The 23,241-nt window shown below is 33.2% G+C and overlaps 1 protein-coding gene across 1 annotated transcript in view; it reads left to right on the top strand.

Annotated features, from left to right (window-relative positions):
- The window catches only part of CEP85L (centrosomal protein 85 like), a 174,361-nt gene that overhangs the window by 122,589 nt on the left and 28,531 nt on the right, over positions 1-23,241 (top strand). The window contains exons 5-8 of the mRNA XM_017680016.3: positions 1,582-1,699; positions 13,939-14,118; positions 18,014-18,166; positions 21,335-21,489. Of these exons, the coding sequence (XP_017535505.3) occupies positions 1,582-1,699; positions 13,939-14,118; positions 18,014-18,166; positions 21,335-21,489 (606 nt within the window). The remainder of the gene's footprint in view (positions 1-1,581; positions 1,700-13,938; positions 14,119-18,013; positions 18,167-21,334; positions 21,490-23,241) is intronic.

Below are 23,241 nucleotides of genomic sequence, written 5' to 3'. Positions count from 1 at the left end.
AGCTTTGTTCTGGGGTCAAAATTGTGCTCCGCTAAAAATTGCTGCTACCTGATGCTCTGTGAATTATGAAGTTTTCCACTCTGGCATTTGGGAACAGGCAAAATTCCAGGCTCCATGTGAGCCTCAGACACCATTCCTTCTAATATTTTTAGTTCACATACTCCCATACATACCGTTACCCCACCACACAACCATACTTCAAGTAGTTTCTTCATGTACTCATTAATTAGTACTCAACTGAAACTCAAGGGTGACTGTACTGTGAACCTGTTTTGTTTTCTCGAGATTCCCAGTTTTGTTTTTTCAACTCAGAAAGGCCACTTTTCCCTGTGCTGGGGCCTAAAGCAGTAAGCTCTGGCAGTCACAGAACTTACCTTGTTTGTTGCCCATCTTCCAGAAATCATTCTTCCTAATTGCCTGATGTTCAGTGTCTTGAGTCTTTGTTTCTTGTATTTTGTTTTATCTCATAATTTTATCAGGCAAAACCAGTTCCTGTTATTCCTTCTTGGCTGGAGAGGAAATTCAGTTTTCTTTGTAAAGCTTTAAATTATTTGAGTAGTGTCATATGACTAATCCCTCCTAACTTACCTATTTCCTATTTGATGTTTTCTGTGTGGATTTTCTTAAAGGGTAGCATATCTAAAAAATAAATTATCATTGGTCTGAATATAATACTCTGATACAGTCTGAAACATATAACCAGACTTGCTCCAAAATTACTTTTGTAAGTACTTGGAAAACATCAAGCCATTTGTTGACTCACATGTATCGTTATTTTTCCTTTAAAGCTCTTTCCCCCATAACCTTATTATAAGAGTTGTTATTAAATTTTTGAATATTAGCAGTAGTACATATATAAAGCTCTTAGCATGACATCGGGTACATAACAGTTTTCAAGTAAATGAGGCTACATATTCACAAAAGTTAAATTACTTGATTAAAGTAAGCTATAAGCTGCTGAGGAAAGATTTGACTTTCAATGTCTGTCCAACATGAGGTTATTTAAAATGGAATGTCAGAGCTATCCAAAGATGCAGAGCTGTCACCAAGTGAATTTTCCATCATTGGTGATGTTAGGTATAGAGCATGCAACTTGGGATATAATAAAGAAGTTATAGGCATAGAACAATAATTGGGCTAGATGATACTTATAAAAATAATATTTAACCACTGACAATGAGATTCTCAAGAGTTTCAGTTGGTATTAGTGGATGAATGAAAATAATGATTTTAAGGTGAAGGCATTGTAGACTGAGGACGTATTTATTATGTTAGGTAATTAAGAAGACAACAAGCAAAGCACATCTTTGTTAGAATCTCAGAAGACTATTCTGCAAAAGATTACATTCTATTAAATGTCTGAAGTACTTTACAGTATAAACTCTTCTATATCCAATATATGTCATGGTAATGTAGTTTTAAAAAATTCCCTATCATAAGTTTTAACTTAGTTTAATTATCAATACTTTTAAACTTTAATGACAAATTATTAGAATACTTTTATATTTTAAAAGTTCTGCTTTTAACTATCTCTCAGAAAAATATATCCTTTATAATGTGACCTCACTTTATGTTTTGCAGGCAGAAGCAACAAATTACCCACCTACATGAGAGGATAAGAGATAATGAATTACGGGCACAACATGCCATGTTAGGGCATTATGTAACTTGTGAGGATTCTTATGTGGCTAGGTTACAGGTAAGATTATAGATTATAGAGGATTCTGTAGTTTGTTAATTCTCTAGCATTTGTTAATTATATACTTAGCTTGTAAAATCAGGTGTTTTTTGAATTAATAATCTGTTCACATTTTTTATATTTATATAGTAAAAGATGTCAAAGTACTGTCTTTCATCTGTCCAATTCACACGCCCCTCTTCACACAGGTGTACACATCAGTTTCTACTGTATCCTTCCAGAGTTGATGTATATCACTAGCAGATATAAATATATTTCATTTCATTCCCATACCTTTACAAAAAAAGTAGCAAAATATATACATTATACAGCACCTTGCTTTTTTCCTATATTATATAAAATGCTTTGATTAGTTCCGTATCATTACACAGACAGCGTACCTTTGCTTTTACAGCTGATTGAGTTGCCATTTTATGGAGACAGCATAATTTATTCAGCATCTCCCTACTTGTCAAAGTTTGGATTGTTTTGAGTTGGGGACTGTTGTGAATAATATTGTGAAGAATATCCTTTTATAAATACTGTTTTGCTCATACGTATTTTTATAAGTTAAATTATCAGAAGCGAAATTGCTAGATATTGTATGAGTTGGTAATTTTTACTGATACTGTCAAATTGCTATCCAGGAGAGTCTGTTCCACTCTTTAGCTCCTACCAGCAATGTATAAGACTCTCCCATCTCCCACCTCCCAATTTGTAGCCATGTTGAACAGAGTGTGTTAACAACCTTTGAGATTTTTGCCCTTCTAGTAAGTTCATATAAAGGGTGGAGTTGAGGGAGTTATGTCCATATTTTTTTAAAAAAAATTTTGTGTTAAAATACATATAAAATTTACCATCTTATCCATTTTTAAGTGTATGGTTAGGTGGTGTTAAATACATTCATAATACTGTGCAGCCATTATGACTATTCATACACATAGCTTTTTTCATCTTGTAAAACTGAAACTTTATGCCGGTGAGGCAGTAACCCCTTACTTCTCTTCCTAGTGCCTGACAACCACCATTCTACTTTCCATCTCTGTGACTTTGATTATTCTAAGTACCTCAAGTTAAGTGGAATATACAGTATTTGTATTTTTGTTACTGGCTTATTTTAGTTAACATAATGTCCTCAAGGTTTGTCCAGTTTGTAGCCTGTGTCAGAATTTACTTCCTTTTGAAGCTGAATAATACTACATTATATGTATACCACATTTTGCTTGTTCACTCATCTGTTGATGGACACTTGCGTGGCTTGTGGAAGCAACATTTCAGCTAGAGTGAATAATGCTGCTGTGAACATTTTTATATTATTTGAAATTGGGTGTACAAGTATCTCTTTGAGATCCTGCTTTCAGTTCTTTTGCACATATACCCAAAAGTGGAATTGCTGTATCATATGGTAATTGTATTTTTAATTTTTTGAGAAACTGCTATTCTGTTTTCCACTGGGTGTACCATTTTGCATTCCTGCCAACAGTGTACAAGGGGTCTAGTTTCTCCACATTGTCTCTAACACTATTTTGATTAATTTTTTTTTATTGTAGCCATCCTAATGGATATGAGGTGGTATCTCATTGTAGATTTTATTTGCCTTTCCCTAATGATTAATGATGTTCAGCATCGTTTCATGTGCTTATTAGCTATTTGTATGTCTTATTTGGAGAAGGTATATTCAAGTCCTTTGCCCATTTTTTAACTGGGTTGTTTCTGTTGAGTTTTAGAAGTTATCTATATTTTCTGGATGTTAATCCCTTATCAGATAAATAATTTGAAAACATTTTTTTCCCATTCTGTTGCCTTTTTACTGTTGATATCGTCTTTTCACACTCAAAATATTTTTTATTTTCATAAAGTTCAATTTGTCTTTTTGTTTTGTTGCCTGTGTATTTGGTGTCATTTCCAAGAAGTCATTGCCAAATCCAATATCATGAAGTTTTTGCCATGTGTTTTGTTCTAAGAGTTTTGTAGTTTTAGTTCTATATTTAGTTCTTTCATCCATTTTGAGTTGATTTTTATATAAGGTATTATTAGGTAAGGGCCCAACTTCATTATTTTGCATATGGATAATCTAGTTTTCCATACACTATTTGTTGAAAAAAATGTCTTTTCCCCATTGAATAGTCTTGGCACCTTGTCAAAAATAATTTGACCATATATATGAGAGTTTATTTCTGGGTTCTCTATTCTGTTCCATAGGTCTATATATGCCTATCTTTCTGCCAATACCACATTGTTTTAGTTACTGTAGCTTTGTAGTAAATTAAAAAATAAGGAAGTGTGAGTCTTCCAGATTTGTTGTTCTTTTTCAAGATTGTTTTGGCTTTTCATGGTTCCTTGAGATTCCATATGAATTACAGGGTTTTTTTTATTTCTACAAAAATGTAATTGAGGTTTTGATAAGGATTGCATTGAATCTGTAGATTTCTTTGGGAAGTCTTGACATCTTAACAATATTAAGTTTTCCAGTCTGTGAACATAGGATGTGTTTCCATTTATTTGTGCCTTCTTCAGTTTCTTTCAGCATTGTTTTATAGTTTTCATTGTAGAAGTCTTTTACCTCCTCAGTTAATTCCAAAATATTTTATTCTTTTTGGTGGTATCGTAAATGGAGTTGTTTTCATAATTTCATTTTCAGATTGTTCCTTTTTACTCTGTAGAATTGCAACTATTTTTTGTGTGTTGACTTTGTATCCTGATACTTTACAGAATTCATTCATTAGCCATAAGAGATTTTTGTAGAATCTTGAGGGTTTTCTACATGAAAGATTACATAATTTGTGAAGAGAGTTTTACATCTTCTGTTCCAATTTGTATGCCTTTTTTTTCTTTTTCTTGCCTATTTGTTCTGGTTAGAACTTTCAGTAATCTGTTGAGTAGAAGTGATGGAAGTGGAAATCCTTGTCTTATTCTGATCTTAGGAAAAGTTTTTGGTCTTTCACCATTATGATATAGCTGTGCATTTTTCCTATATAGCTTTTATAATGTTGAGGTAGTTACTTGCTAGTCCTAATTTTTTTGAGTGTTCTTATCATGAAAGGTGCTGAATTTTACCACATGCTTTTTAGGCATCAGTTGAGGTCTTTTTTTTTTTTTCCCCTTCATTTTGTTAATGTGGTGTATTGCATTGATTTTTGTATGTTGAACCATCCTTTCATTCCAGGAGTAAATCTCACTTTGTCATGAAGTTAATAATCCTTTTAATATACTACTGAATTCAGCTTGCTAGTATTTTGAGAATTTTTGCATCAATGTTCATAAGGGATATTAGTTTATAGTTTTCTAGTAATGTCTGTCTAACTCTGGTATCAGAATAATGCTGGTCTCATAGGATGAGTTAGGAAGCATTCTCTCCTTTTCCAGTTTTTGGAAATTTTGAGAATTATTGGTATTGGTTCCTATTAAATGTTTGGTGAAATTCATCAGGTCCTGGGCTAGGGATTTTCTTTGTTAGGAGATTTTTCATTACTGCTTCAAATTCCTTTCTAGTTAGATCTATTCAGATTTTTTATATCTTCATGATTTAATCTTGGTAGGTTTTGTTTTTCAATGAATTTGTCCATTTCATCTAGTATATCAATTTGTTGGTGTATAGCTAATTGATCATACTACTCTCATAATCCTTTTTATGAATCAGTAATGTCCCCATTTTCATTTCTTATTTTAGTAATTTGAGTCTTTTTTTTCTTAGCCTGTCTAGCTATAGATTTGTCAATTTTATTGATCTTTTCAAAGAATCTAATTTTTGTTTCATTAATTTATTTTTCTATTCTCTATTTCATTTATCTCTGCTCTAACCTTGAATATTTCCTTCCTTCTGATATCTTTAGGTTTCATTTGTTCTTTTTCTAGTTCCTTGAGCATGAGGTTAGATTGTGGATTTGTGATATTTTGTGTTTTCTCCATATGGTTTCAATATGTATTCCTCCTAAGAGTGATACTTAGCTTCTTTTTATATATTTAAGACCTACTCATATTTCTTTTCCTGTAAATTGTCTTCTCATATCCTTTGCTTATTTTTTGTTTGATACTGGTTTTTTGCTTATTTATCTTACTAACCCTTTATATATAAAAGAAATTAGCTTTTTGACTGTAATTTGACATGAAAATAGTTTTCTTATGTCATAATATTTTCTATTTATATCACTTTATTTTCCTTTATTTTCTTCTGCTGTGAAGTCTAATTCTTATGAGTATTTCATAAAAATGTTCCATCTTTATAAATGACCCATTTAACAGAACAATTATTATACATCCACTCTGTTAAGTTCTGAGGTCACGAAAGTCAAGAAGAGTTCCCACCTCATGGATTTTAAGTCATAGAGGGAGAGATCATATAGGTAAACATGTTTTCCCATTCAAAATGTGTGTTCATTGCGGGTGAGGCAATGTCTAGCTACTAGACATAGAAATGCACATAAGATCGGTTTTATATGCCTGGAAGGGTTACTCCCCCCAATTATTACTCAGAGTTTAAGAGTTTTCCTTAAAACTTGCTTGTATGTTTTTCTATATTTCTACAAGAGAAAAGAAGCATGGTATTCCTATTGGGATCAAAAGTGAGGACTAATAACTTTATGGTGTATATACATTTATTTGTGGAAGTTTATTTTGTCTTTTTCATTCAAGTCATTATTCCTAGAATTTAAAAATATCATTTTTAGTAGACTCTTTTCCTCTATGTATTTTCAAAGCTCTTTATGAACATTAATGGCATTAGCATATTAAAATCAGAAAGTATTAACAACCAGATAACTACAGGCATACCTCCTTTAACTGTGCTTTGCTTCATTGTGCTTCACAGATACACAGTTTTTACAAATTGAAGGTTTGTGACAACCCTGCTTATAACAAGTCTATCAGCACCATTATCCAACAGCATTTCCTCACTTCATGTCTCTATGTCACATATTAGTAATTCTCAGAATATTTCAAACTTTTTCATTATTATTATATTTGTAATGGTGATCTGTGATCAGTAATCTTTGATGTTACTTTTATAACTTTTGGGGTGTTAACCCCACATACAAGACGTCAGACTTAATCAATAAATGCTTTTTGTGTGTTCTTTTCACTAACTGGCCATTTCCATCTCTCTCCCTCTCCTTGAGCCTCTCTATTCCCTGAGACATAACAATATTGAAATTAGGCCAACTAATAACCCTACCGTGGCCTCTAAGCATTCAAGTGAAAGGAATAGTTGCATGTCTCCCACTTTAATCAAAACTAAAAATGATTAAGCTTAGTGAAGAAGGCATGTGAAAGCTGAGGTAAAAAGCTAGGCCTAATGTGTCTAACAGTTGGCCAAGTTATTAATGCAAAGGAAAAGTTTTGGAAGGAAATTAAAATGCTTCTCCAGTGAACACATGAATGATAAGAAAACAAAATAGTCTTATTGCTGATTTGGAGGAAGTTTCAGAGGACTGGATAGAGGATTTAACCAGCCATAACGTATCCTTAAGGCAAAACCTAATCCAGAACACAGTCCAAACTCTCTTTAATTCTATAAAAGCTGAGAGAGGTAAGGGAGCTGCAGAAGAAAAATTGGAAGCTAGTAGATGTTGGTTCTTGAGGTCTAAGGAAAGGAACTGTATAACATAAAAGTGCAAGGGGAAGCAGAAAGTACTGATGTAGAAGCTACAACAAGTTATCCAGAAGATCTAGATAATTCATGAAGGTGGCTACAGTAAACAACAGATTTTCAATATAGATGAAATAGCCTTATTTTGGAAGAAAATACCATTCAGGACTTTCATAATTAGTAGGAAAAGTCAATGCCTGTCTTCAAAGGACACACTGTCACACTGTCTTGTTAGGGAATAATGCAATGGTGACTTTAAGTTGAAGCCAGTGCTGATTTACCACAACCAAAATCCTAAGGTCCTTAAGAATTTTGCAAAATCTGCTCTGTCTATAGTCCATAAATGGATAAACAAAGCTTGGATGACAGCACATACATTTACAACATGGTTTACTGAATATTTTAAGCCCACTGTTGAGAACTACTGCTGAGAAAAAGATTACTTTCAAAGTATTACTGTTCATTGACAATGTACCTGGTCACCCAGAGCTCTGAGGAGATTCAGCAAGATTCATGTTTACATGCCTGCTAACACAACATCTATTCTGTAGTCTACAGACCAAGAAGTAACTGACTTTCAGGTCTTATTCTTTAAAAAATATATTTCATAAGGCTATAGCTGCTGTAAAGAGTGATTCCTCTGATGGATTTGGAAAAAGTCAACTGAAAAGCTTCTGGAAAGGATTCACCATTCTAAATTCTATTAAGAACATTTGTGATTCATGGGAAGAGGTCAAAATATGAACATTATCAGGAATTTGGAACAAATTGATTCCAGTTTTCACAGATGACTTTGAATGGGTCAAGACTTCAATAGAGGAAGTTATTGCAGATGTGGTGAAAATAACAAATACAATTACAAGTGGTGCCTGAAGATGTGGCTGAATTGCTGCAATCTCATGATGAAACTTTAATGGATGTGGAGTTGCATCTATGGATGAGTGATTTCTTTAAGATAGAATCTACTCCTGGTAAAGATGCTGTGAAGATTGTTGAAATGGCAGTGAAGGACTGAGGATATTACATTAACTTAGTTGACAAAGCAGTGGCAGGGTTGGAGAGAACTGACTCTGATTTTGAAGAAGTCTGCTATGGGTAAGATGCTGTCAAACAGCGTTGCATGTTACAGAGAAATTGTTTGTGAAAGGAGGAGTCAATTGATGTGGCAGACTTCATTGTCTTATTTTGAGAAATTGCCAGAGCCACCCAAACTTCAGTAAACACCACCCTGATAAGTCAGAGCAGCCATCAACATCTAGGCAAGACCCTTCACCAGCAAAAAAATTATGACTCACTGAAAGTTCAGATGATGACAGCATTTTTAAACAATAAAGTATTTTTAATTAAGATACATACATTTTTTTAGATTGCTATTACACACTCACAAGACTAAAGTGTAAACATAACTTCTACATGTTCTGGGAAATAAAAAAAATTCATTTGACTCATTTTATTATAATATTCGCTTTATTATGGTGGTCTGGAACCAAACCCACAATATCTCCAAGGTATTCCTGTGTTAGACTTCTTGAGGCAGAAGCATTTGACAGAGATTTCAAATCAGTCATCACTCTTTCCTTACTGACACCTCAAAGTACCTCATTATTACGTGGTCTCATTTGTAAATTCTGTAATTTGGTAGCAAGGCTGTATAGTACCGAGATAAACAGTATAAAATAATTTGGAAGTCTCATTTCTATATGAGTAGTAGAATTTGTTGTGATAGCAGTATTTTAGTAGAACTATAAAATTTATCCTGTAACTTTATAATTTTGAATGAAAGCTTCAATTATGCATTTATTATTTTATTAAAGCATTAAAACTTACTGTGTATCTGAAAGCTGAAGAAATTTTTTGACACAGCATCAGGCCAGTAGAGGGCTCTCCAAGTCAGTCTGTAAGAAGATAGAACTATCTGGAAGGATATGGAAAAAGGGGCACTAAAAATGTTAGAAAGGTTTTTAATTATGTGGGGAACTAAAATATTGTTGAGTTTTAAAAGATAAAAGCAATAAAAGGAAATACAAGGACAACCCTACGTACTAATTGTATATGATAAATATATAAGAAATTTTTTCAGTAGATAGATTTGCTGATAAAATGGCAAATTTTTAGGAGAAATAAATATAAAACATTTCTTTAACAAATTTTTTGGCATGTGAACATTGCTTTATTTTCACCCATTTTTTAATTGATTAAATTTGACATGTAACTGTATCTTAAGGTATACAAGTGTTACTTTGATGATTGCTACTATAGCAGTATTTATCACATTACATACTTATACTACAGTATTATTGCTGTCTATATTTGTCATACTGTGCATTAGATCTCTGTGGCTTATTTATTGCTTATTACTAGTCTTTATGCCCTTAAACACCATTACTCTTATATACCACCCTCATCCCTGGGTAACCACCATTTTACTCTGTTTTTTATGGACTTAACTTTTTTAAATTCCACATGTAAGTCATATCTTTCAGTATTTTCTCTGCCTGACTTATCTCGCTTGGTATAACGTGCTCAAGATCCATCCATGCTGTTGCAAATATGAGGATCTTTCCCTTTCTCATGGCTGATTAATATTCCATTTTGTATATGTATCTCATATTTTTTATCTGTCTGTCCATTGATGGGCATTTGGGTTGTTTCCTTATCTTGGCTGCTGTGAGTAATGCAGCAATAAACCTGGGAGTGCAGATATACCTTGTCAAAATACCTGTTTCACTTCCTTCGGGTATGTACTGAGAAATGAATTTACTGAGTCATATGGTATATCTATTTCTAATTTTTTGAGGAATCTGCTCATATATTTTTTTCATAATTGCTTGCTCACTTTGTTTTCCACAGTGGTTGGACCAATTTACATTGCCAACAACAATACGTAATCTATTTCCCTTTTCACCACATCCTCATTAGCGCTTTGTCTCTTGTCTTCTTGATGATATATCCATTCTAACACATGTGAGGTGGTATCTCATTGTGGTTTTGATTTGCATTTCCCTGGTGATTAGTGATACTGAGCATGTTTTCATGTGTCTGTTGGGCATTTTGATGACCTCTTTGGGAAAATATCTAATTCTCCCATTTTAAAATTCAATTGTTTGGTCTTTTTGTAATTAAGTTGGCTGAGTTCTTTATCTATTTTGGACATTAACCTCTTATTCAATATATTGTTTGCAGACATTGTCTCCCATTCTGTAGGTTATCTTTTCATTTTGTTAATTGTTTATTTTGCTGTGCACAAGAAGCTTTTGAGTTTGATATAGTCCCATTGTTGAAAATTATTGCTTTTGTTGGGTTTTTGGTGTCATGTCCAAAAAAGTCATTGCCAAGACCAGTATTGATGAACTTCTTCCCTCCATTTTCTTCTAGGAGTTTTATGGTATCAGGTCTTATGTTTAAGTCTTTGATCCTTTCAAGTTAATTTGTGTGAGTGGTGTGAACTACCATTTCTTCAAAAATTATTTATATTTACTATAAGGATAAGGCACCTTTTAGGCTCTAGTAATATAATGTGAATTAAGTTGGTTTTCCCTCAGTATACAATCTAATGAAGAACACAGATTTAAACAACAGACAATTGCAGTATGTGGGAGATATACAAAAGGGATATTTATAAAGTGCTATGGGAACCCCTACTAAGAACACATAAACCAGTCTCCCAAAGGTCAGGTCAGGCTTCCTGTAGGAAAGGATATCTAATCTAAGAACCCAGTGAACTAAAAGAATATATTTAGAAGCATAGTGTGCTAAATGTGCAGTCCTAAAGGCAAAAGAGGAGATAATTCATTTTAAAAGCTACAGATTATTCTGTATGGATGAAATGTAAAATGAGAGAAAGGTAGTGGTAAGAGACATTGTTGAAGAGGTAAGCAGGAGTCAGTTGTATCAAATGCTTGAGACATAAATGGCCCATTTGTCCCAAATTTAGGGACAGTTCCAGTTAATGCATATTGTACTTAGCATAGTTATTAATGGCATACTCTTTCACTTCACAAAGTATCCTACTTTGGTTACTCCAGTGGCGTAATAGAGATTGGATTTAAGATGGATGGTATTGGAGGCAGGGAACTCAGGCAGGAGGCCATCTCAGTAGTCTAAAAGTTAAATGAATACCAGAATTTTGAAACAACGTAGGTCAAGATAAGAGGTAGAGTATTTATTAAAAATCTGTGCACCAAGCATGGTTTAGATTTAGTGATTTTAATGTGATAAGAGAAATGATTGCCTAGTATCAGATGGATTTATATTGTCAATGATCAGGATAGAGACTATTATGTCAGGAATAGGTTTAGAGAAAAAAATAATGAATTAACCTTATATATTATAAATTTGGGACTGAGATGAAGAATGTGCTAAATGGGTTTTAGAAATGTGGTAGTAAGGTACAGCAGGGTAGAAACATTCTGTAGGCCTTTGATTAGGTCTTAGTCTTTTCATAAGCCTGTGCTCCTGGACTGTAAACTTCACCTGTACTTTTCAGTTTCTTCTTTCCCATCCTTGGCTGGGAAAGGGTGGCCAGAGGCAACTGGAATTGGGTATTTCTTTCCTCTTGTGGAAAGTTAGAGGGAGTTGGAGTTGGGTATTTCTCTCCTAGGTAGGTTGGTTCCTTTCTAGATAACCTTCTAGGTAGGTTAGTCTCTGGTAAAATAGTTTCTCCTGAGGGCAGGTCTTGTTAAGAAGAACATAGTGTTCTGGCATAATTCAGAATGTTTTTCTCCTCTCCCTGCTAGAAACACAGGGGATTTTTCTCTGATATTTACAGTGAAGACATTGGTGGAGTTCTGGAGGATAAAACTCAAAAAAGTTGGAGGTCCTCTATGACAGTGCCCCCAAAGTTTTTGACTCTCAGACTTGTCCATTCTGATCCTCCAGCAATTTTTCTATTACAGTTCTGGTTTCCCTACCCCAGCACTGGTTTCCAAGAAGGATTTTGTTCTAATAAGTGTAACTCTATTTGCCTCTTTTCTAATTTGGGGTAGCAGTTTGCCCTGGCAGACCTAATTTGTTGGTTTTTCAGTTTGTTCAGCTTTTTACTTGCTAATAAAATGGATGGAGTGAAAATTTCTGAGTTTATTACATGCCAGATTAGAAACTTTCTATATAAACTTTATAGTTTATAGCCTAGCCACTTTCCTGAGTTCTAAAACCACCTCTTTGCTTGATGTTCATTTCTACTTGTATGTTCAACTGGCATCTTGATAGCAATAGGTTCTAATTGTAATTAAGTATATCTACTTAGGCCTGTTCTCCTTTATGACCTCCTTACCTCTGCTCAGAATATGATTTTCCCTGCTATTTAGACTCAAAATCTTAATCCTTGCTTATCTTTAATTTATCTTTATTTCTTGTCTATTCACATCTTAAAAAGTAATTTTTTCTAAATCCTCTCAATTCTGCTTCCTTCCAGAGTTTCTTTATTCTGTTCTCACTGTTCTAGTTCAACTCATTTTTTTCAACCGAATAGATCAGAATAATTTCCTAAAGTTATATATTTATTCATCATCTCCATTTTCAATATCCTTGATTTCATCTTGTCCACTACTTCAAGTTGTAGTCGCACTCTCCTGTGCTTTTGACTCATTACTCATTTCTTTTCCCTTTAATCAAAAGTTATTGAGAGTCTATACTGGGCCAAATACAAGGAACGCAGATTTACATAATAGAGCTCACAATCTTTTAAAATCATCTTAGTTTCTTTTTCTGAAACCATTTCTGGCTTCTTATTTCCTTAATTAAGACTGAACTCTGAACCTTGTGATTATACAGTATGGTGCCACTTAGATTTTGATATTTCCCCATATATTCCCCCTTTTGCAACCTATACTTTAAACAAACATGGGTACTCTGCATATATTCCATCTTTTAACTTCTTAAAATGTTCCTTTTGGAATGGTTTTCTTCCTTTCACCATTCCTAACCAAATCCTCCTTTGTTGGCATCTCATAGCACTTAATACATTCTAATTTGCAAGAGGAAATGTTTGTATTTCCTGTCCTCCCTTTCAGTTTTTAATGCTGCTGGTGTGGGAAGGTATCTTATCTGAATTTCTTACCTGGAAACAATGATACTTGTTCATTCAGCAATTATATTTGAGCACTTCTTTTGTGCCACTGACTGTTCTAGGATATAGGGATTTAAGAGCAACCAAGATGGACAAAGTATTCCTGACTTCAAGGACCTTACTTTATAGTACTCTGCTCTGTCAGTAGTTTAATTTAATATTAGCTGGAAATGATCTTCTGTGAGGAAATTTTTCTTTAGTTTTTATTTATTTCACTGGAACTTTCACTTCTATATAATATACTATTTATACCTCTAATTATACTTTTTAACCAAATAATAACTGCTTTCATAAGCTTTTGATATATGCTAAGAACTTTACATACTTTATCTCTGTTCTTCAACAAAAAGCCCTGCAAGGTAGACTTTATTATTTTTGTTTTATAGATGAGGAGATGGCAGCTCAGAGATGGTAATAATTTGATTTAATCAATTTAATCAAGGTGCATAACTAGGAAGCAGGAGAGCTGGGATTTATGCCAAGGTCTGTCTGTAGCTAAAGCCTGTATGTACTTTATGTACTATACCTCATTTCCAGTTTCTTTCCATTTGTTCAAAACAAGTAAACTTTTAAAAATCTTAACCTGTTTTTTCTTTCCTCTCCCCATAGCCACAATATGAGAATACTTCACTCCAGACTGAATTTTCTGATCAGTCAGTGTCCCATTCCCAGCAAGAGGACCTTGAGCAAAAGCTAGCGTCTACTGAGAAAGAGGTTTTACAACTCAATCAGTTTCTCAAACAAAGATTAAGCCAATTTAGTGAAGAGAAGAAGAAACTGGAGGAAAAGGTAGGTATTTTTAATACAATTTAATTAAGACACCAACATTGCTTCAACATAGAGTTATTTGTCTATCATCTACTCTGTGCCAGGTGTCATACCAGGTTACACATTTATATTGAAGTGATTAGTATAGTAATAACTTTTGAGAAACCCTGTGCTATCTAAAGAAATCTGGGGACTTTCTTGAGGGATAAAAATACCACTGTATATTGTATCTTTCTAATAGTGAAATCTTTTTTAAGTTAGTTGCCTAAACTCAGTTGTCGCACCAATAACTGTTCTCCTTTTCTTTTTTGCACCCTGTTTCTTTGTTGTTAGATATCAAGGATTGGTTAATGAAATAAAGGCAGTCTTTCTTTCGTAAACATATGACTTAAAAATTAAATAAGCTGAAATTACATAAGCTAAGGCCTCTGATTCAGAATAAGTAGCTAAAAGCCAAATACCTAATACGTACAAAATGTATCTGTACATTTATTTCACCTTTCTGCCTTTATTAAGGTATTTTCACATATTTCATGTCATTCCATTATGCTTTAGTATCACTAAAGATCTAGTATAATACATGTTAGCCCTGACTTCCTAAAGAAGCATAGATCCTTAGTCTGCTGCTTAGCTGCAGAACTAGTTTTAAATTTCTCTCTTGATACACCCAGCTTATTATTCTATTAACTGAACCTTCCATACAAGTGATCTTGAACCAGTCACTATGATTTTTTTAGGCAGGTTTGGAGCTATTAATAGAGAACTCGACTGACATTTTTGTGGGTGTGTATATATATATATATATATATATATATATATATACATGTGAGTTAAAATTTTTCTAATCTTCCAAACGCTGATAGCCGCATTTGGTGGCTGGCATATTGAATGAATGCTTTTAAGTGCTTTTGTCAAGAGGGGAGAAAAGGGAGTGAGATAACCCCAGCAAAGAAAGAATATAACTAGATGTTTCAAAGATGTTCAAGTGGGTTCATTAGGGAGCAAGTTCCTAAGAGAAATAAGGATAGGTTGATAACAGATGCCAAGATGGAGGAGTTACTCTTGAAAAAGAAGATGAATATAACCTCTCGGTGGAGTGAAGCAATTAAGAAAGGAAATGTCTATACCAGGGTAATTTGATGAGGGGTTAATGTAGAGGGCAGAGTTTGTGTCAGAAGACATGGAAATGACTGGAGTTCTTGAAGGAAGTGTAGAAGCTAGCAAGTAGAGTCAGTAATAATGCATCAAATAAACAGCACTTTGGGCCTACATGAGATTGGATTGCATTGTTCTCTTCTGCATTTCCTCTCTGTAATTCTGATCAAGACTGATTCTATGACAGAAAAATATTTAGTGGGATAATAATAGAAGTTACTCTTTGATGAATTCTTATATACACCATATGACAGGTTAATGTGCATTAAATGCATTGGATCATTAAATCCTAATCTTTACAGAACTCTACAAAATACATACTATACCCCTATTTAAAAAGCTGATACTTTGGTTTTAATAGTAATGAAATTTAAAAATTAGAGTAAAATGTTTCCTCAGTATTCTACTTTGTTCTAGTAACTCTACTTAAAGAATACATTTGTAAATGTCTTTAAAAAGAGGGACCTCCTATTGCCTTCTAGGAATGATCTCAGTATTGTATAATACCTCTTTGAAAGGAAGAACTTAACCTTTTATAAGTAGAATAGGGAAGATTTATTAGTGATGTCTCATTTACCTAGAGGTAATTACTGGAGTTCAGACCTCAGTGACTTCTATGAATCTGAAACAGTATAAAACTTGGAAGTTAAAAAGCAAAAACAAAAAGCAGAGAGCTTCTCATCAGTGAGTAGGGCTGAAAAAACCCAAGACCTAGTAATCAATTTATAGCCAACAAATAAGGAGATAGTACCTAGTCGAAGAGTGTTGGCAGAGATTTGTGATGAGGGCAACAAGGTTAACACAACAGCAAAGAAGACAGTTGACCAACCAAAGAGAAAAATAAAAATTAGGATATCTCTGCAGAGAAGATAGCATTACTGACCTATTCCAGGGGCTGCTTTGTGAAGACATCGCTGTCACATTTAAGACATTTAAATAGTTACATATAAATTGGGGAACATTTAGTATAAATAGGCTGGTTAGTTATGTTTACTTCTGTAACTTACAGGGTCATTTACCAAGGCAAGAGCAAGCTTTGTTGATGGGGAATCCAGGCACAGCTGGTTGTTGGAGAATTTATGGAAATTTGACTATGAGTAGTGTGGAAGAGTTGAGAGAACATTGCCTTTCAGTCAGGCAGTCTATATTTAAGTCCTAGCTCTGTCTTTGTGACATGTAGTTAGTCACTAATGATCTCTCGGCCTCATATTCAAAAAGGGAATTATATGGTCTTTCAGTGCCAACAGTCTGAGTTCTGATCAATTACAAGTTAAATTGTCACACCAGCATACTTGCCTTTAATCCTGAGAAAGCTCAATAAATAATAGGATTTGTCTGTTCTACCAGTGTTGCTCCTTACGCAAGGTAGTAAGTGGATCCTGACATCAGTGGTAGAATGAATAGATGAATGAGATGTGGTTCGTTTTTACAATTGAAATTGTTTTAACAAAGGTTATTAAAGATTGGACATGAAAGATACTAGATAAGGCATGAAAGAAACTAGATTGTGGACAACTGTTAGCTTTAGTAAAATTTGAAAAAGTAATTTATTACACTACTAATTACTGACACTTATTTCCCTGGTGAATATAGAAAAAGGCTGTAAAAATATTTTAAGACTTCATAAGGTTCTAAAAGAATGTTAAATGTTTTGAAGGTTGCTTATTTAAAGTAAGTATCAATCTGGAGTTTAATCTTCAGGCAGCTGTTTGTGTCCACATACTGTTTTTAATTGATGTTAAGTATGAAAGAACTTTACATATAAGAAATGAAATTTAAAGATAATGTATTTCAGATAAAAAGGTGAAAAAAATAGTACATAAAACAATCTTGAGTTTCAGCCTATACAAATTGGGATTTACTAGGATCACGTACTACATTCTATATAGTAGATGTTCTATAGTAGTTTTCCAATTACTATATTTCATCAAAAAGATGTCATCATTGGCAAGGTGCACCTTTATTTCATGTAATTTCTAGAAAGATAATATGCTATCAAGTTCTATTATGATATAATATCATAACAATAGTCTTAGCCTGAGTTACAGATTGGTCTCATTAGTCCCCTTATCTGTTCCTAAGTATTTTATAATTTTGTTAAGTTCTCCTGGCTTTACATTGCTTTATTACATGATAAACAGTTCCTTTGCAAGTCTCTTAGTAGTAAAACAACTTTAATTACTTATAGATACCTTCCTTTCTTAATTTATGTAAAACATTTGGATATAGCTTTGCAAGAAATAAGAAACTGGAATCATTCCTATAGAAATGAGTATTTGTTTCACTGATTTCAAAATTATACCCCTCAGCTCTGTTTCTGGGTTTTTCTGAGTACCCAGTAACTTTTTCCAATTATAATGTATTTTTAAAGGTATTTTAAATATTTAAATTCAGCACATAGTTTCAACATGTACATAAAACTATTGAAATGATGCAGATATGAATAGCCTTGACCAAATTTGCACATGGGCAGGCATTAAAAACAATATCACTGCTGCTTACCTTACCACAGTTTATCAAATGCCATCAGTTGAAAAAGCAAACAAAAATTGCAGAAACTCTTGATTTCAGTGATAGGAAAATTTGAAAAAACCTGAGTCTTAGAATTGATGAAATAAGGTAAATCTTACGTGAGTTGGTGGTGGTCTTAACTATAACCTGGAACTGTTAGTGAATTCAATAATGCCTAAGATTAGAATGTTGGTTTTGTTACTATATTTTAATAACATAAAGTATGAAGAATCATAATCTTTTTCTTTAGCTTAAAACTAGAGATAGATACATCAGTAGCCTGAAAAAGAAATGCCAGAAAGAATCTGAACAAAACAAAGAAAAGCAGAGAAGAATTGAGACCTTGGAAAAGTATCTGGCTGATCTCCCAACTCTAGATGATGTACAGAGTCAGAGTCTAAAGGTAATGTGAAATAAATGATCATCTTTAAATGACATAAAGGCATATTTTTTAAGTAGATTCAGAAATTCTATAATTTTTATTATATAAAGTTTTAGTAGTATTGGCTTATAATAAGTGAAATCTGTATGTTTAGTTGCTGTTTTTAGGATTAACTTTAATTAGAAAGTTTCTGCAGCTAAGCATAAATAGATCTTTCTTGTTAATTAATATGTAGTTACCTTCCTAATGACCCTGTGTGTTAACTCTCACTTAACATTTTACTCTAAAAGGTAGTTTCTAAACCAGTCTGACACTCCTGCCCCATACACACACATGCATGCACCTCAGCTGTAACTTTTCCCAATATTCTCTGGGATCTACCAAGGCTCAACAAAACTTTGACTATATTTCCAAATTTTTGATTTCTTCATTTTTTCTTAGTCTTCCTTAAATTCTTTCCAATACCTTAATCTATGACCTCCATTTAGTCTTCTGACTTTTCTTCTGACCATTTCCATTTTTAACAATACCTTATTCAAACTCTAGTGACTCCTGTCTTCTTAATCTCATTTATAAATCCATTAAACGTACTCTTCAGTCTTTTATCAAAGTCGTTCTAATCATGGTATTTTCAACCTCAGTACTGTTGACGTTTAGGAGCTGATAATTTTTTAAATTAAAGTATCATTGATATACAGTCTTACATTGGTTTCAAATGTACAACACAGTGGTTCAACAGTTACCCATATTATTAAATCTCCACCCACCTCCCACCCAGTGCAGTCACTGTCTAGCAACATAGAAGAAAGATGTTACAGAACCATTGACTGTATTCTCCATACTGCACTACCATACCCATGACCAAATTATATTGTGATTACAAATCATTGTGCTGCTTTATCCCCCTCCTCCTTAATAACCACTAGTCACTTCACAATGTCTATGAGTCTACTGCTGTTTGTTCCTTCTATTTTGCTTTGTTTTTATATATCACAAATAAATGAAATCATATGGTATTTGTCTTTCTCCACCTGGTGTATTTCACTGGGCATAATACTTTCTAGTATTGTTGCAAATGGCAGGATTTTTCTTTTTATAGCTGAATAATATTCCATATGTATATGTAGTACATCTTCTTTATTCATTTATCTGTGATTGACACCTAGGTTGCTTCCATATCTTGGCTATTACAAATAGTGCAGTGATAAACATAGGGGTGCATATGTCATTTCAAATCAGGGATTTGTTTTCTCTGGGTAAATTCCTAGAAGTTGAACTACTAGATCGAATGGTATTTCTCTTTTAAGTCTTTTGAGGAAGCTCCATACTACTTTCCACAGCAGTTGTACCAATTTCATTCCTACCAATAGTGTAGGAGGGTTCCCATTTCTCTGCATCCTCACCAACATTTGTTATTTCTTGTGTTTTGGATAGTGGGTATTCTATAAATGGTGTGAGGTGATGGATACCATCATGGTTTTGATTTGCATCTCCCTGATGATTAGTGATGTAGAGCATCTTTTCATGTGCCTGTTGACCATTTGTATTTCTTCTTTGGAAAAATGTCTGTTCAGATCCTCCACCCATTTTTTGATCAAGTTATTTGTTTTTTGGTTGTTGAAGAGTATGAGTTGTTCATGTATTTTGGATGTTAACCCCTTATCAGATGAGTTGTTTACAAATATGTTCTCCCATACTTTAGGATGCCTTTTTGTTCTGCTGATGGGGTCATTTGTTCTGCAAAAGCTTTTTAGTTTGATATAGTCCCACTTGTTCATTTTTTATTTTGTTCCCCTCATCCAAGGAGATGTGTCCAGGAAAAAATTGCTCATACTTATATTCAAAAGATTTTTGCCTGTGTTTTCTTCTAAGAGTTTTATGGTCTCATGACTTATCAGGTCTTTGATCCACTTCGAGTTTACTTTTTGTGTATGGAGTTAGACAATAATCATTCTCTTACATGTAGCTGTCCAGTTTTCCCAACACCAGTTGTTGAAGAGGCTGTCTTTTCCCCATTGTATACTCATGGCTCCTTTATCATATTTTAATTGGCCATATATTTGGGCTCTCTATTCTGTTCCATTGATCTATGGGTCTGTTCTTGTGCCAGTACCAAACCCTTTTGATTACTATAGCTTTTTAGTAGTACTTAAAGTCAAGGAGAATAATACCCCCAGCTTTATTCTTTCTCAGGATCTTTTTTGGCTATTTGGGGTCTTTTGGGATTTCATATGAATTTTAGAACTGTTTGTTATAGTTCATTGAAAAATGCTTTTGGTATTTTGACAGAGATTGCATTGAATCTGTAAATATTGCTTTGGGCAGGATGGCTGTTTTGATAATTCTTCTTATGCATTGGGGACTGATAGTGTTTTGTTGAGGGACTATGTCCTGTGCATTCAAGTACTCTTAACAGTATTTCTTACCTCTTTCTACAACTAGATACCAATAGAAGTGACCACCTCCAACAACAAAAAACACATTTTGAAATATCCTGTGGAGGGAAAACTGTTCACAGTTGAGAATCACTGGTCTAATCGTGGAGTGTCATTTTCTACAGATAATAGACATACAGCACATTCTGTAATTATATTAATTTAGAAATTGTAAAGCTAAGGGTAACATCTGGACGGAGCTAAAGAAGGACCACAGGAGTTTGCTTGAGTAGTAACAGAGAAATGTAGTTTTTAAGATATGTGTTCATACTACTTTATACCCATTAGGATGACTAATATAAAAAGAAAAAAAACAAGCATTTGTGACTTTGTGGAGTAATTAAAACCCTTGTGCCTTGTGGGTGGGAATGTAAAATGGTTTAGGAACTATGGAAAACCATATGATGGTTCCTCAAAAAATTAAAAATAAAAAACAATTTCCATATCAATTCTGGGTATATACCCAAAATTCTACTTTGTTATATATATTTTACCACAATTAAAAATAAAATTTAAAAAATACCCCCAAATTGAGATCATTCACCTTTTTATGTCTTCTAGAAATTTCTGACCCCATTCTCCTTTTTTCCATAATCTTTCTTCTAGTTCCCTTTACACAAAGGAGCATTATTAAGTACTATACAGAGGGTGGTTTTTACCATAATCCTATTAACCATTGAGAACACAGTAACAATTTCTAGTGGAATACATTTACTATTCCATGTGCTATGAACTTTAAAAAATTGCTCCTTAGCTGCAGGTTCTAGAAGAAAAAAATAAGAATTTGCAAGAGACTTTGATAGATACAGAAGAAAAGCTTGAAGAGATGAAAAAACAGTGTCAAGAGAAAGAGGCACAGCTAATATGCAAGAAAAAAAAAGAAAAGGAGTTGGTAACAACAGTTCAGAGGTAAGACAACCTTCAGTAATTCTGTTGACTAAATTTAAGTTACTCATATTTTTCATAAAGCATTTCGCTTAAAATATGTTAATTTATAGTCAATATTCTATTATTATTCTTCTCTTAAAGATGTACTGTTAAGACCCAGAAGTACTGTGTCACTGAAGCAGGTTATCTCAGTGTGATATAACATTTCAGTGCAACATAGTGACATCTTGCCAAAGGTTTTAGATAAAAATCCTAAAAAAGCCACCAAAAAATTACCAATTGAAAACTAAAAGTATTAACACAAACCCTTTATCTGATAGCTTTGTCAAAAAACAAGATTCTAAATAACAAAAGAGAGACAGCCAAATACTCAGACTGCACTCCTTAATGAGCTAGTCGAAGTGAGGTATTTGACTCCCATTTCACGTTACTACAGAGTAACAGATAAGGACAGTTTTGCCATTTTCTTCCAAGTTTACTCATATTACTTACCACATGGGACTCTTCTCTTTTAAATTAATAGTTAGAATTCAGCAAATATCATTTGTTGGTATTTTTAGGTAATGTATTTAAGCTGAGGAATTAATACTGGATTCCTGAAAAAACTAGAGAGATGTTACATATGCACCTGCCATGTACTCTCTGTTTTGTAAAAATTTAAACCTTAATAAATAATCAACTAAATAGAAAAAACTAAACTGAAGAATAAGACAACAAAGCAACAAAAAACTAAATTTAAGAAATACACTCTTCATGCTTACACGAATTATATATAGTTCAATGTATCCTCATCTTTTTAACCAAATTCATCTGATAGTTCCATGTTAATATTGCTTTACAGCTACATTAACAGTTTTAAATATGCCTAGTCAACTTTTTTTTTTCCTTGGTTTGAAGTACAGAAAACCTGATTTCTGGGACAATTCAGTCTTCAGTGTTTCTAATTTCAGCTTTAAAAAATTCATGTATGTTTGGTTTTACCTTTTTTTTCCCCTATTTTCTCCTTTCTTGCTGTTTAATTTCCCTTTTTATAACTCCACATCTTATGTCCTATTTTCTAGTCTCAAAGCAACTTCCTTACCTCCAGTAATTCAGCCACATACCTTTTTCTTTTATCTTGTTGATAAAATGAAAAGAGATAATGTATATTCTGTTTTATAGGGCATTATCTTACTGTGCCATTTTGTTAATAGAATTAGGAACACTTGAAAATATTTTCAGTATTTGTTTTGTTCCATTCAGTGTTTTTATATATTTAATACTATTTTATGCCTTCTCTTTTAATAGGTTTTTGGAGAACATTGAGCCTAGTATCCTTGGTTTGGAAAGATTTAGTACAGTCTATTTCAGAATCTATGTTCATCGCTTAACTTTATCTTGGTGCTCTGAGGTTATGTTACCCTAGAAAATTTAACATGATTTCAAATAGACGTAAAGAACCAAAGAAAGTCTTCTATAATTCTTCAGTATTTGTATGGCTGTGGTGTCACTTGACTTTGGAGGCTAGGGATGTTATTTCAATTTCCTTAGCTATATGATCCAGTATTCCCTATGTTCCAGAAGAACTTCAGATGTTATGTGACTATGAGTTATATCATTACATTTATCTTTGTTTATATCATATTTCTCATTTCTTGCTTTATAAATACACAAGAACTTTTTGGATTTAAGAATGAGATAAATGTTTTCCATTAGAAAAGAAAATGTAAGTAAAATTTAAGTAAAAAAATGTAAGTAAAAAATAGGGTGATATCCCTAGTAGTGCAATAATTG

The sequence above is a fragment of the Manis javanica genome, chromosome 13 (assembly GCF_040802235.1).
Source record: "Manis javanica isolate MJ-LG chromosome 13, MJ_LKY, whole genome shotgun sequence".
NCBI classification, from domain to species: domain Eukaryota; kingdom Metazoa; phylum Chordata; class Mammalia; order Pholidota; family Manidae; genus Manis; species Manis javanica.
This window is presented reverse-complemented; position numbering and strand designations above follow the sequence as displayed.